The sequence below is a fragment of the Dryobates pubescens genome, chromosome 1 (assembly GCF_014839835.1).
Source record: "Dryobates pubescens isolate bDryPub1 chromosome 1, bDryPub1.pri, whole genome shotgun sequence".
Lineage (NCBI taxonomy): Eukaryota > Metazoa > Chordata > Aves > Piciformes > Picidae > Dryobates > Dryobates pubescens.
Window position 1 is genome coordinate 65,042,338 of NC_071612.1, and position 13,030 is coordinate 65,055,367.

Genomic DNA, 13,030 nt, shown 5'->3' on the forward strand with positions numbered 1-13,030 from the left:
ATTTGAGCTGGTGCTGGAAAGACTTTATCAGAGTTTATGGTGGGTGAAATTAGCAGAGGGTTGGTGTAAGTCCTTATTAACCATGACTCACACTGCATTTTTAAGGTCTTTGCCCTCTTTAAACCTATAAACTGGTTGCTGGTAAAATGGTGAACTTTGCTAGGAACACAGGCAATAACAAATAGTGAACACAGAGAAGCACAGCTTTCAGCAAGACACCACTTCAAGCAGTGACTTAAAAAATGTGTTTTCTATCCTATCAGTTGAATTCTTCTTCATGTGAGAGTGAGACATGCAGAACCAACTAACTTCACACAGAAGAATCCTGTCTTATTCCTTCACCTGTCCTTTCCACGCAAAGCTTTATTTTGGTAGAAACTCAGTCTTGTAATAGTTGGAGTCATGATTTCTTAATGAAATTCCTTGCTTCTGACACACTCTGTAAAAAATAGCAACCCCTTCAGTAGACATGTGTTTGGGATTTTTGCAACATTTAGTATTTCCTAGAATAGAGCCATAAAAGTGCCTTCTGCTAGCTTTAATGTGCTAGCCATTGTTAAATTCTGCTTGCTGTGGTCAGCCATAGACTTTTGGGTAAGAGTGACATAGGAAGATCAGAAGTGAGGCTGGGAATGAGAGCTACTAATCTGTGTGAGTGAGTATATTTCTCAAATTCTAAAATACATAGGAGAGCTGAGAGATGTAGAAGTTTTTCTGAAGGATCTGGGCCCCAGTGACTGTGAGCTGGGAAGAGGACCATGGCTGTCAGTTGTAAAGGGACGATATTACCATCCAGGATACATAGAACAGCAATTACAGGCAGAAGCCATTGGTAGGAAAAGAAGAGCAAGCTGCTGACTACAAACAGTGTTATTGAAGGTTTGCAGCCTGAGAGATTACAGTTAAGTATTCGTGTCCCTGAGATTGCCACAGTGGGAGGTAATGCAAAGCCTAAGAAAGCTGGAAGCCAAACTTGAGAAGGAAAGGTTGGAAATAGCTGTGTTCCACTGGGATTTGATTAGCCCAGAATAGGTGAACTGAATCAAGGCTCTTCAGTAGCTGAACTGCTGAAAGCCTGGGAGGGAAACCTGAGGCAAAATAGCTGCAGCGTCACATCACATGGTGATACACTGCAGATCTGCATCCTGCTAACTTGAACTACTTTTTATCCCTTGGAGAAAGGACTCATTAGCCCTTTTAATTATTTTCCTACCCACTAGAACTCCAGATGCCATTCTGTTATGTAAAATGACAAATGTATTTTTAACCTGTAAAGCATGTGAACTTTAAGCTCTTTCCAGTGATACAAGTACAGCTCCGTTTCAATGCATGACTCATCTTCACATGTAGGAAAAACTCAGCATTTCACATCCCTATAACCACACTCTCTGCGCCAGCAATGAGCGACAGTTGCTGTGGGAACCATCACTTTTAATATCCTGACTGTGCATAGCAAAGTTCAAAGAAATACTGACTGCTTATTTGGCAGAAAAGGTGGCTGTTAATAACAGCATGCACTATTTTGGTAGGCACAGCATCTGAAGGATCACAGTCTGCCCAGTACACAGTCACAGAATCATAGAATTGTTAGGTTGGAAAAGATCTTTAAGATCATCATGTCCAACCGTCAACCCAGCACTGCTAGGTCACCACTAAACCTTGTTCCTCAACACCACATCTATGTGTGGTTTAAATCCACATGGCTTTGAAATCCCTCCAGGGATGGGGACTTTACTGCTTCCCTGGTCAGCCTGTTCCAGGCCTTGACAACCCTTTTGGGGAAGAAATTTCCCCTAATGTCAAACCTATACCTTCCCTGGCACAACTTGAGGCCACTTGCTCTTGTCCTGTCAAGTCTTTTGGGCAATCTTGGGTGTCCACTTCTGTGGCTCACATCAAGCATGGCAGGGCAGTGCAGTGTGATGGGTTGGAAGCAGAGTGCTAGGTGGGGATGGCTCTGATGACTTGCCACAGCCTCTTGTTAGTAAGTGGAGGTGCTCTCGGCAAGTAACCAAGAAAGGAGAGATTGTAATCCAAAGATGAGCCTCAGCCTACCCTCAAACCCCTGTCAGGGCAACGTTGTCTCCAAAGCTTCTAAGTTTCACCATAATTTGGGATGGCTGCAATGATTCCCAGCTCTCCAGCCCATACCTGTGGCAAGGATGCTGTTGCCCCTCTTGCCGATTGCCACAAAAAATGCAGTCAAATTTCTGGTCTGAATGTTTGGCTGTGTAGCAATAGCCTTACTGTAAAAACAGGGCTTAGAGGGAGCGTGCCGATCCTTTTACCCTTCCCAAGCCGAGCGGGCGGGAAGGGGCCGAGCGGGGTCGCGCCGTGCTGTGCCTCGCCCCGTCGCTGCCACCGCGCGGGCGCGCTGCGGCACAAGCCGACGGCGCAGCTCTCCTTCCGGCGGGGACGTTTACCCCAATAAATTAATAACATGATCGGTGCCTTAAAAACACCCGCCCTAAATAGGGGAACCCGTTCCCGGTGAACCCGCTGCCTGCTACCGTACTCCATGAGGCAGCTCCAGCCGGAGCCTCCCGCTCCTCTCCTCGCGTCAACCCATGCGGCCCCCGGCCCGACCCGGCTCGACCCGACTGCGGGGGAATCGTGAGGTTCCCCAGGGGTCCGGCCGGTCAGGGCCCCGCCGCAGGCAGCTCCGTCTCAGCGCTGAGGGGGTGGAGGCGGCGCGCACCTGCCCAGGGCGCCGGGGCGGGCCCAGGCAGACCCCGCCTTCCGGGACTCCGCACCGGGAAGCCTCGGCTGGGGCCGCGCCGCGCCGTCACAGGCAGGTAACCGTCTTCCGGCGGGGTCTGGCGGTAGAGCCCCTTCACTACCACCCTCGTGGTTTTCCGCTGCTGTCACCGCTGCGCGGCCTGTCTCGCCTCACTTAACCCCAGCGTTTTCCCGCCTCGAGGCTTTCCCGCCCTCCTCTGCCTCGCAGTGCCGGGGGCTGAGGGAGCCGCCTCGCCGCCGGTCCTCATGGAGCTAGCGGGGCAGGCCTAAGGCCCGGCAGCTCTGCCCCGGCTCTCAGCCTTCCCGCGGCGCTTCTTCTGCTCGTAGCTCTGCCATGTTAACGGGTCTCGGAGGCCTTGGCACCGGAACCTCCTCAGGGACTGAGCTCTTGAGAGGCCTGAGGCGCCCTGGTCCCCAGTGGAGTCAGGCAGCTCCTCGGCTTTGGGAGCCACGCTGTTGCATCTCCATGTACCCGAGTCGTTGGGTGGTTTAATGGTCCCCAGTGCTGCACTTGCCCCTTCGTTCCGCGGGCTGGGAGGATTTGATAAGCGCTAGCCCAGCATCGGTCAGATGCCGGCCCAGACAGTGTCCCTCTCGGATATAACCCAGGTATTTGTGGCCCTGTTGTGTTACCTGGAGCATCAAGATCAGGAAGGGGACCATCGAGGACTTTTCTGTATAAAACGTTGAGGCAACAAGTTGTTAATGCAGGTTTATAAGCTCCTTGAAGCTGAGGCTCAGTTCTGTAGTACAGACTTAGTTGAGTGAGGCTGTAGTCCCAAGTCTCGGCACAGGCACTTGTTGCAGCAATGCGCAACTGCAGACTGAGAGCTGTGTGTATTGGAACTGGGGTGACTGGGCTGTAAAGCTAAACAATGTGTCTTTCCTGAGGTGAGCTCCTGGTGCCTGGTCATCGTTTTGAAAACGGTAGAAGTGTGGTTAGGTGGGAAAATGTTTAGTTCACATCGGTTACTAATACTTGTTTACATTTTTACTTAGGACTCATGGCAAGCAGATGGATTGTTTGAAACACTGGGTTTGATCGCCTAAGTAGAGGAACTCTGCTGAGGATACTCTTGTTGGGTATCTCTGTCATCTCCAACACTTCCTTGATATGGAACAAAGTGAAGGTGAACAGGAATCCCAGCCAGAGAGTCACGTGGATAGCAAGAGCAGTGTGAAATCTTTGCCTGGGGGAGAGGCCCACATCAAACTGGAGATAAAAAAACATGCAGTTACTGATGACTACAAACTCTCCAAACGGGTGCTAGGGTTAGGAATCAATGGCAAAGTACTGGAGTGTTTCAACAAGGAGACAGGCCAGAAATGTGCTTTGAAGGTATGCAGGCTTTTGATTTTTCTTTTTCTTATTTATGGTTTGGAGGCCGGAGTTCACTTCCAAAGCCCTGTAAATGCTTCCAGTTCTGTTACATTTCACAGAGTGCTTTGTGAAGAGTTTGAATATGTGGAGATGTTTGCTATGACTTACAACATCATAGTCCAAACTTGATTCTTTTCCAGCATATTCTGTGTGAGAGTATCAGAAGAATATCAGCTGCAAAATTCTCATGTTCATATTTAAGACAAAAAAGCGGGGGAGGGAACAGTGTCTTGGTGTCTTGTGTGAGAAAGCTTGATAGATTTTTGAATGAACATGTTATGCAATACTTGGGAAGAAAACTATTTTGGATCTTGTGCAATGAATTAGGCCTAAACTGGGAACTATTGAAATATTCATTGGTCTTCAGGATTTCCTCCCTTTGAAGACTTTTCTTAAGGGGCATTTCTAGTTGTTTACTCACTTATTCTTCTCTTTACTTTTGCGATCCATTTACAGGGGAAGCACTGATTACACCAGTATGGCAAGTAAGTTTAGTAGATATTTATGGTGATAAGTACCACTGAAATAAATGGAGCAATATCAATTCATTAAAGAACATAAATCTTACTTGCCTTTTGCTCAGTAGCTTTTAAACTTGAAGTTTTCCCAAATGCTTTTAAAGCACATTGTTAGAATAAAGCAGCCCAAATGGTAAGATTGAAAACCAGCTGGAATCATGAATTGCTTTAAGAATGTTAACAAACCCTTACCAGTGTTTACCTGATTAGTTGGGATACCCAGAAGGGTGTCAGGTACCCTTCCTGTTCTTAAACCTCATACTCCATATTGCTTATGACAACAGGACAAATTGCTAGTGGTCAGGTAGAACGTCTGCCAAGGTCTGGATATGGTCTGACCTTTACCAAGCTAGAACTGCTATCCCCAGCAAAGCCTTTGCACTGTGGTAGAGCTGACCAGAGATATCTGGTAGCTTTGTGTATTGAAAAGATTTTTAATAGGGGAGCTACAAAAGCTTGTAATACACTAACATGATGATTAATTTACCTGTTTCTAACTCTTGTTTTGTTTACCACATGTGTTTTGCATTAGTTTGGTGTAGCTCACTCCCAGAGGTTTATCATGGGGAAACTGAGGTTTTGGTAAACAGACTGGAAGGACTGGGGGTTTGTGTCTGCATAGGGGAGTGTCAGGTTTTTACAGTTCTTAGGTTATCCGTTAATCAGATCCTTCTGAAGTGCTACCACCATTACTTCCCATACTTAGCATATTGTGATGAAGGACAATAGTTAATACTGAGGCTGTTGTGCTGTTTCTGGAGAGTTCAGTGGCTTGGCCTATTACAGGCCATTCATACTTCCAAGGTTTTGCAGTCATAAGGGCTAGAAGCATTTTTAAATAAAGTTTCTATTCCAGAGTGCAATGCAGTGGCAACAAGTGTGTTCCAGAGCAAATTCTGTAGGAATTCCTATGGGTACTAGAATCTGTAAAATACTTGTCTTAATTCAGCACTCAGAAATGTGGAGCAGGAGATGAGAAGTGAAGTTCCATGTCCTCTGCCTGATGGGGAGGAGGAACCCATTTCAGGTCCTCTAATACCAGTTTCTGTTTAGCAGCTGATTTTTCCCCCCCCATAACTTTCAAAATATATGAAGGACCAAAGCACCACCCCCCTTCCTAAGATGGATTGTTGTCAGAAATGGCTAATATATCATTGAAATGATATATGTTTGTCATCCTCCCCCAGCTTTGGAATGTGTGCACTTTTCTTCTGAAAGGGACACAAATATTAAGATGTATGAGCTCTTTAGGGAGTTTAAGTTGCAGATAGTACTTCACTGCTTTCTCATCATTATGTTTAAGTGCTGAATAAAAAGTTAAATATGCAATTAAGTAAAACTGCCAGCAGTCCAGAGAGAATCCAGTCTTCTCTCCAAAGATGGTCTAACGAGATTACCCAACAAGGAAGGATAAAAACTGTGCTTGGTCAATTGGCAAGGATGGATAGATCTTTTCCTAGCCCTCAAGATGTTTGCAAGGATGAAAATATTCAGAGGAAGTTTTTTCATTGTTTCTTGTGAAACCTGAATTGGGCCACATAAGTTACAAACCTGCTCTGGATGGGACTTAGAGCAAACCATCCAATCAAAACAGTTATGGAAAAAGGATGAAAAACTTGGGGGAAATATTCAGAACAGCTTCAGTGCAGAATTCTCTGTGCCAGGACAATAGGGCCTTGGTGTTTCAGCTTTGCCAGTGCTCTTGCTGTCTAGATCTGATGGCAGGATTACACACAGGAATAAAAAGTGGAGGCTGATGAACCTGTCACAGAAAAAAAACCAACTGGTCTGACAGGTAAAGAGAAATGTAAAGACTGAGTTGCAAGTTGAACGGGAAAAGAGGAATGCTGGGTGGAATGGAGGTTGCTTGGGCAGTATCTATTGAGATCTGTGTGTATTTGTAGACAAATACTTAAGGCATGAGTATGCTCACTGTAACCTGCTTAAGGGAAAGGAAGAACATCACTCCTGCTGCTGGAGATAAAGCCTAATAGTCTGTTCCCTTTCACACCAAACTTGCCCATTAAAACAGCTTCTGACTTGGCAGATGGCATTGCTTTCTGCCTGCAGGTTTTCTTTTATAAGGGAACAAAGCCAGCACAGCCAGGATCTGGATAGAAATTACTCAATGGAAGGAATTTTAACCGAGGTACTCGAGAGGAAAGGGCTCTAACAGGCAGAAACATTCATCCCCAGAGCCATGTGTCAATCAAGTACTACATACTGTAATTGGGAGGTCCCTGTTGTCTTCTCGTTAGTCAGTGTCCATAATTGGAACTCGTTAGAATTTCATTAATCATTTTAGAATGGGAAAACACAAGACATTCTCTTGGATATACTGCAGGCCTCTGGCTATTTTCCTAAAGTATTATGTGGCTTAGTTTACTCTACTTGGCATTGTGATTTGCTACACACTTCTAGAGTGTGCTGTCAGCTCTGTTAGATGGAATGCCATATGCATTGCTGTCCTGCTCCAGGAAATCTCATCTGGTTACTCACTTAGACCCATACTGACATTTTGGCTGAACGGTAGTTTCCAAATAGTGAGAATGCAGGGATTTAGAAAGGCAGAAGCAGAAACAAAACTGCTGTGCAGGACTGGGGCCTTCCAGAAGGCCACTTGTGTTTTGGTCTCTCGCTTACAAATAAAAAAGCCTTCTCACATCTCTTTCCATAGTTGATCCAGAAATAGCGGTCAAGTGAACTCCAGTCATTTTCTATTTTTATCTCTTTCATGCCAACCTGCCCCCTTGTGTTCACTTTACCTTTGGGGGCTAAAATTTAACCTCTGCTTCTTTAACACTGTCATCTGCCTGAGTGTTCTCTGTTGGTTTTCATGCTCCTTCCTGGCATTAGGCAGAGGAGACCAAAATAGCTGACTACCTGTGAGGATAAATGGGAAGTCCTGGGACTTGTCTCCCATTTTAAAACCCCCAGCCTATAGTTTCGTGTTCTTTTTTCCCCTTCAATTATTTTCTTCTTTTTTTTTTTTTTTTACCTCAACACAAATTCTTTCTAACTGATGTCAAAATAATATTTCAATGCATTTGATGACCTACTTATTTTGGTGAAAGATGGTAGAAAGTGCTCAGAGAGAGACAGAGAATGTGCTCTGGGGTACTGAAACTTCTCTGCATCTTTAGCTTCAGGGTCTTGGTGGATGTTTCAGATGTAAAACCATTGTTATGTGTTATTGACATACTATTCACCTTCTGTAAGCAGGTACTGCTTCTTTCCAGGAGAAGAAAAGGAAGAACAGTTCAGGTGTAGCAGCAAAACAAAGACCCGTTGAACTTCAGAAAAACAAAGTACATTGATATGAGTGTATAGCAGCTGTAAAGTGTTTCTCCTCTATGCACTGTGCATGTGTGCCATATGGCTGCCTTCCAGTCATCTGAGACTTCCAGGTTAGGATGGAACATATGTGATTGGACGTGCTAGTTTATAGAATAATTTAGGATGGAAAAGTCCCTTTAAGGTCATAGAATTATAGAATCATAAAATTGTCAGGGTTGGAAGGGACCCCAAAGATCATCCAGTTTCAACCCTCCTGTCATGAGCAGGGACACCTCACACTAGATCAGGTTGCTCAGAGTCCCATTCAGCCTGGCCTTAAAAGCTTCCAGGCAGGGGGCTTTTACCACCTCCCTGGACAACCTGTTCCAGTGTCTCACCATCCTCATGGGAAAAACTTCTTCCTAACATCCAATCTGAATCTACCCACTTCTAGTTTTGCTCCATTCCCCCTAGTCCTATGACTACCTGAGATCCTACAAAGTCCCTCCCCAGCTTTCTTGTAGGCCCCCTTAAGATACTGGAAGGCCACAATAAGGTCTCCTTGGATCTTTCTCCTCTCCAAACTGAATAGCCCTAACTCTCCCAGTTGTCTCCATTACAGGATCAAGTCCAACTGTTAACCCAGCACTGCCAAGTCCACCAACTAAGTGCCAAATCTACACACAGGTCTTATCAGAATAAATAGTGAGTTAAGCTCTGACCTGCCTCATGGAAAATGTCCTGTGCTGCTAAGTGCCAATAATACAGTGTATGTGACTTGCCAATTTGAAGTCAAATAGGTGAAGCCTGAAAGTTAAATAAAGCACAAAGCAAACAAAAATGAGCAGGCTCCTTGCTTTTTAGATGTAAGGAACCTTTGGTGAATGGTATAAATGGTAATCACAGAGTAGGGGGCTCTGCTGTTACCCATAAGAACATTAGCATAAATGTGCTCTGAAGGAACAAAAGTCACTAATGGAGAAAAATTCTGCAAAAAATTCATTCCCAAAATGGTTCTTGGAAACCACACATAGGACTATATAGAGTGTTCTGCTTTCCAAAGTGGAGTTGCTCTGGAGAAAGACAGTTGCTCTGCATCATCTTCACTTCATTTAGTCTTGAGCTATGTTTGTGCCTCTCAATGTTTCTGATTACATTAAATAACACTACATCATGTAAGCTAATTGCTGGATAGCCTGCTTTCAGTTAGCATGCTCTGAAGTTGCACCATGATTGCTCATAAATAGAAGACTGTACAGTCCAAAGTATCTGTTTTGCAAGTTCTCTGAAGAGCTGGTACTTTCAAAATACCCAGATTATTGCCTGCAATAAGGTGATCAAGGCAAAGAATGCAGCAATGGAGAAAGCAGTGCATACAGTGGAAGCGAAGGTTATTTTAAGCTGGCCAAGAAAGGTTCGCAGTCTTCTTAGATGCTATAGATTGCCCTCTTAGAAGAGAAGACAATTACACAAGATTAGGAATGAGACTTTTCTTTATGCTAAAACTGTTGAAGAATAATGTTGTACTGAGCTAGGACTGCGGTGGGAACTCAAGGGAGCCAAGAGTAATTGTTGGTTAGGTTTGTGCAGAGTGAAGGAGCTCTTGTTTTACTGGAGTGATTGTATGTTTCAGGAGGAAATTAGCACTTTCTAGTGAAGCATTCTGCAGTTCCCTCTTACCTACCATGTTTCCTGCAGCCTATTTATACCAGTTTATCTCACACAGCCAAGCATGAGTAATAAACTCCAGGAGCTATGCATTGTAGATCAAAGCCAGATACAGTGTAGAATGAATGTGAGTTCAGAAAAGTTCTAGTTAAATGGCAGCCCCCAGTGTATGGAGGAGTACCTAAAATATGGATAGCTTCAGACTGGTCCTTGAATTTTATCCTTCAGTGCCAATCTTGGTGACTATTACGTAAATATGCATAAAAAACCTAAAATAACTTCCAGTCGATGAAAAAGTGGGTCGTTTCTACTGCTACAAGAATTGTTTTTAAACTGGTGAGTCATTCAAGACCTTAGTCTCTGAGCACTTTGTACATATTTGGGCCAGAATGGCTCCTTCCATAGTGCAGTTGGACTAGTTCATTTGCAAAAAGGTGGACTTTATCAGTTCACTTTGAAGATCTGACATTCTTGACTGGTCTTTTCCTAATTTGAAGTACAGAAAATAATAATAAAAAAACAACCAAGGGAAAAAAAAACCCCAAACCCCCTCAAAACCCAAACAGAAAACACCACCTTCAAAAACCAAAACAAAATAACAAAACAACAAAACCCCCCCGCAGCAACAACCACCAAACCCTGCCGAAAAACCTCCCCAGTAATCAACCAATCAAAAAAAAATAACCAGGAGAAGATGGTCTTGCTCTGAAATAATGAAACCAAACCTAGTAAATTCTTACTAGGTTCAATAGCAGTTAATTAGGCCTAAAAAGTGCAAACAGAAAGGCAGATGCTATCAACCACTGAGTAATCCTGGAAAAAAACAAAACTATGCTGATGCAACTTTGCACTTTCTGTATTCTCTTCCAGTCTGCCAGCAAGCTCGTACAAGATATACTCTGACTTGTGTTGTGGCAAAGCTTGAGAAGATCAAGGTGGTTCCCTCTGCATTTGCCCAGGTCCCAAGCTATGAGAATGTGTTGCAGAGATATGTCCTATTTCAGGTGCTTGAAGGAAGTGCCCATGTGCCTGTCAGTTGGACATGGCTAACTGCTGGGGACCCTTTGGACTAGCAGACCCTGCCCTTTAGAGTTTAAATCCTCCTCACTGGTTCATGCTGGCTGGGAGTCTCATTACAGATAACCAGATTTTGCAGATCAGCTTTAGTGCAAGGGAACAATAAGCAGGAATTCTAAAGTCATTTACAAGACAAGTATACTCCAGCATCATTTGCTTATGGTAATACCATCTAGGGAAATGCCCAGACTGGAAAAACCTGATAACATCTTTTATAATGTGGGAAGAATCAGGGCCACACCTGAATGTCACAGCTTACACAAATCTTTTTCTCCTCAGTATATTTCTCCATGTCTGTAGTAGCAGTCTGTGTAATAGCAGACTGGTCTGACAATAAATGACTTCCAGTGATAGCTTGCTGCCAGTTAAGTCTCAAGAGCAAAGAGGTATTATCTTCATGCTGTGATAAATTTATGGGAGGCATAGAGAAGGAAGATGTCGCTGTCATTAGGAACAACAACCAATGTGAATTTGAGGAAGTCAATAGGTGAATCTTTTGCTTATAAAGACTGTTAGGGGTTAATCTCTTAACTGTATACAGTGCTTCTTTTTTTTTCTTACAAAAAAAAAAAAGTAGTATATTTAATCATATGCAGCATTTTGCATCCCTAAATAGTCTTTTTTGTTACTATTTGCTTGGTCCTGAAAAAAGTTCCCATTTGTCATATGATATGCATGTTTTCCTGTTCTGGAATTTTTCTATCTTAAATATGCCTTTGGAATGCCAGACTTTAGGATCATGTGCAATATTTGAATATCAGCTCTGCTTAGCAGCCCTCAGTTCTTTGGGTGCAGTGGAGCTGTTGGAGCTCTTTGTGCTGTGGCTCTTATGCTGTGAGAAAAAGTGGCGACACCCATGAAGAGGAAAGTGGCAGAGATGTGGCCAGCGTTGGACCTGTTTACTTAACTGGAAAACTGTGAGAACTTCTTTCCATCATCGCCAGTGAAAGCTGGTGGTGCAGTCTGTCTGGATTAGAGTGTATAAACTGTGTGGATTGTGGTGTTTTACACAGACTTCCTAAGTACTAAAGATGATTCAAAGCTCCGTAAATGAGATTAAGCTATAACGCTCCAGCATTTCAATACCTTGGGAGTGAAGGGGAGAGAATTCTTGCTCAGCATGTAAATCACGCGTGGCCTCCTAGTTTCTGAATCTTTTTAATCTGTGGCATTTTGCACTGAACCTTTTGTGGTCTGTTTTAAGAGAAGCAGCAATTACTGAATATGTATAAGATTAATTTTTACTCCAGAAAAGTTTGCTTGCTGGACTTGCTTAAAAAAGCTAAAACAAACCACCCTGAATGTGCCACCTTTGTGAGGAATTTCAGATGTTCTGGCTAAGGAGGCAATCTTACTCAAGTTGCACTGTTCACAGATCTTAAGTCTTGCCAGTCCAGGCTCTGGCTCTTCTCCATGAGCTTTTTCTCAGGATTATTGGGTTTTTTCCTTGAATACTCTCTTAAGTATGCTGGTGTTCCAAGTAACAGGCCCTAAGGCACCTCCTGGGATCTGAGTTGGTGAGGGCTGAGGACAGATTTATGAAGCTCTTTTTAAGGGGAGAGCTCAGGAAACATTTAATTTTGTTTGTTTTGGTTGGACTGCACTTGTAAAATGCATAAACTGTTTGGAAACTGTTTGAGGGTGTGGAGTGACTCATGCTCTTCATCCCCTGAACTTTCCTGTGTGGTGAAATTTTTGCTGGGGCGAATAGTTTGCTGAGGTGTGAGTTGCTGCAAGCCTTATGAAAGCACCTGATCAGTGATTTGTAACTGTGGCTAGTTTGTGTTACACCATCGGGTGGATTTAGGGTTTATTTCTGTTTTCAAAGGAGAGCAGTTAAAAACTGCATGGGGAGCAGCCACCTTGCACACCTGGATTCTACATTGGATTCCTTAGCATCAAATGTACCACGTATTTCAGAGAGGAATTTCATTTTCAGTGCCACAAGGCCTGGTGTTCCGTACAGCCCTCGCTGGCAGTATTCTCTTTGTCTAGAGTTCTAATGGTGAGAAATACTATCCTTTACTTACTTCATTTTTAACCATAAAGGTATTTATCTATTTGTCTTGTAAAGGATTAATTTCTCTCAGGGCCTTATTGCATTTTCCCACATGTTGCTTTTAGTCAATGTGGCTTTGTCAGAAGCAGTCGGGTTTCCACAGCAACGGAGTTGTTAACACCAAAGATGTCAGTGCTCCAAGGTAGGGAGAGGAGGGGGCTGCATTTTCTGGCTCAGCTGCCTCGACACGGTAGAGGCCCTTGCTGCAGCCACACTACAGTACAACGTCCCCATTGTCTTTGTGAAGAGTAAAAGCCTTTCATTTTGTTCTACTCTTCCCTTTCCAATCAATTTACAGTCAAAATTTGACAC

At 43.8% G+C, this 13,030-nt stretch overlaps 1 protein-coding gene across 1 annotated transcript in view; it reads left to right on the forward strand.

The window, feature by feature from the left end:
• The first annotated feature begins 2,745 nt into the window (after window positions 1-2,745).
• The window catches only part of MAPKAPK3 (MAPK activated protein kinase 3), a 50,947-nt gene continuing 40,662 nt past the window's right edge, over window positions 2,746-13,030 (forward strand). Inside the window, exons 1-2 of the mRNA XM_054167550.1 lie at window positions 2,746-2,795; window positions 3,739-4,078. Of these exons, the coding sequence (XP_054023525.1) occupies window positions 3,854-4,078 (225 nt within the window). The 5' untranslated portion in view covers window positions 2,746-2,795; window positions 3,739-3,853. The remainder of the gene's footprint in view (window positions 2,796-3,738; window positions 4,079-13,030) is intronic.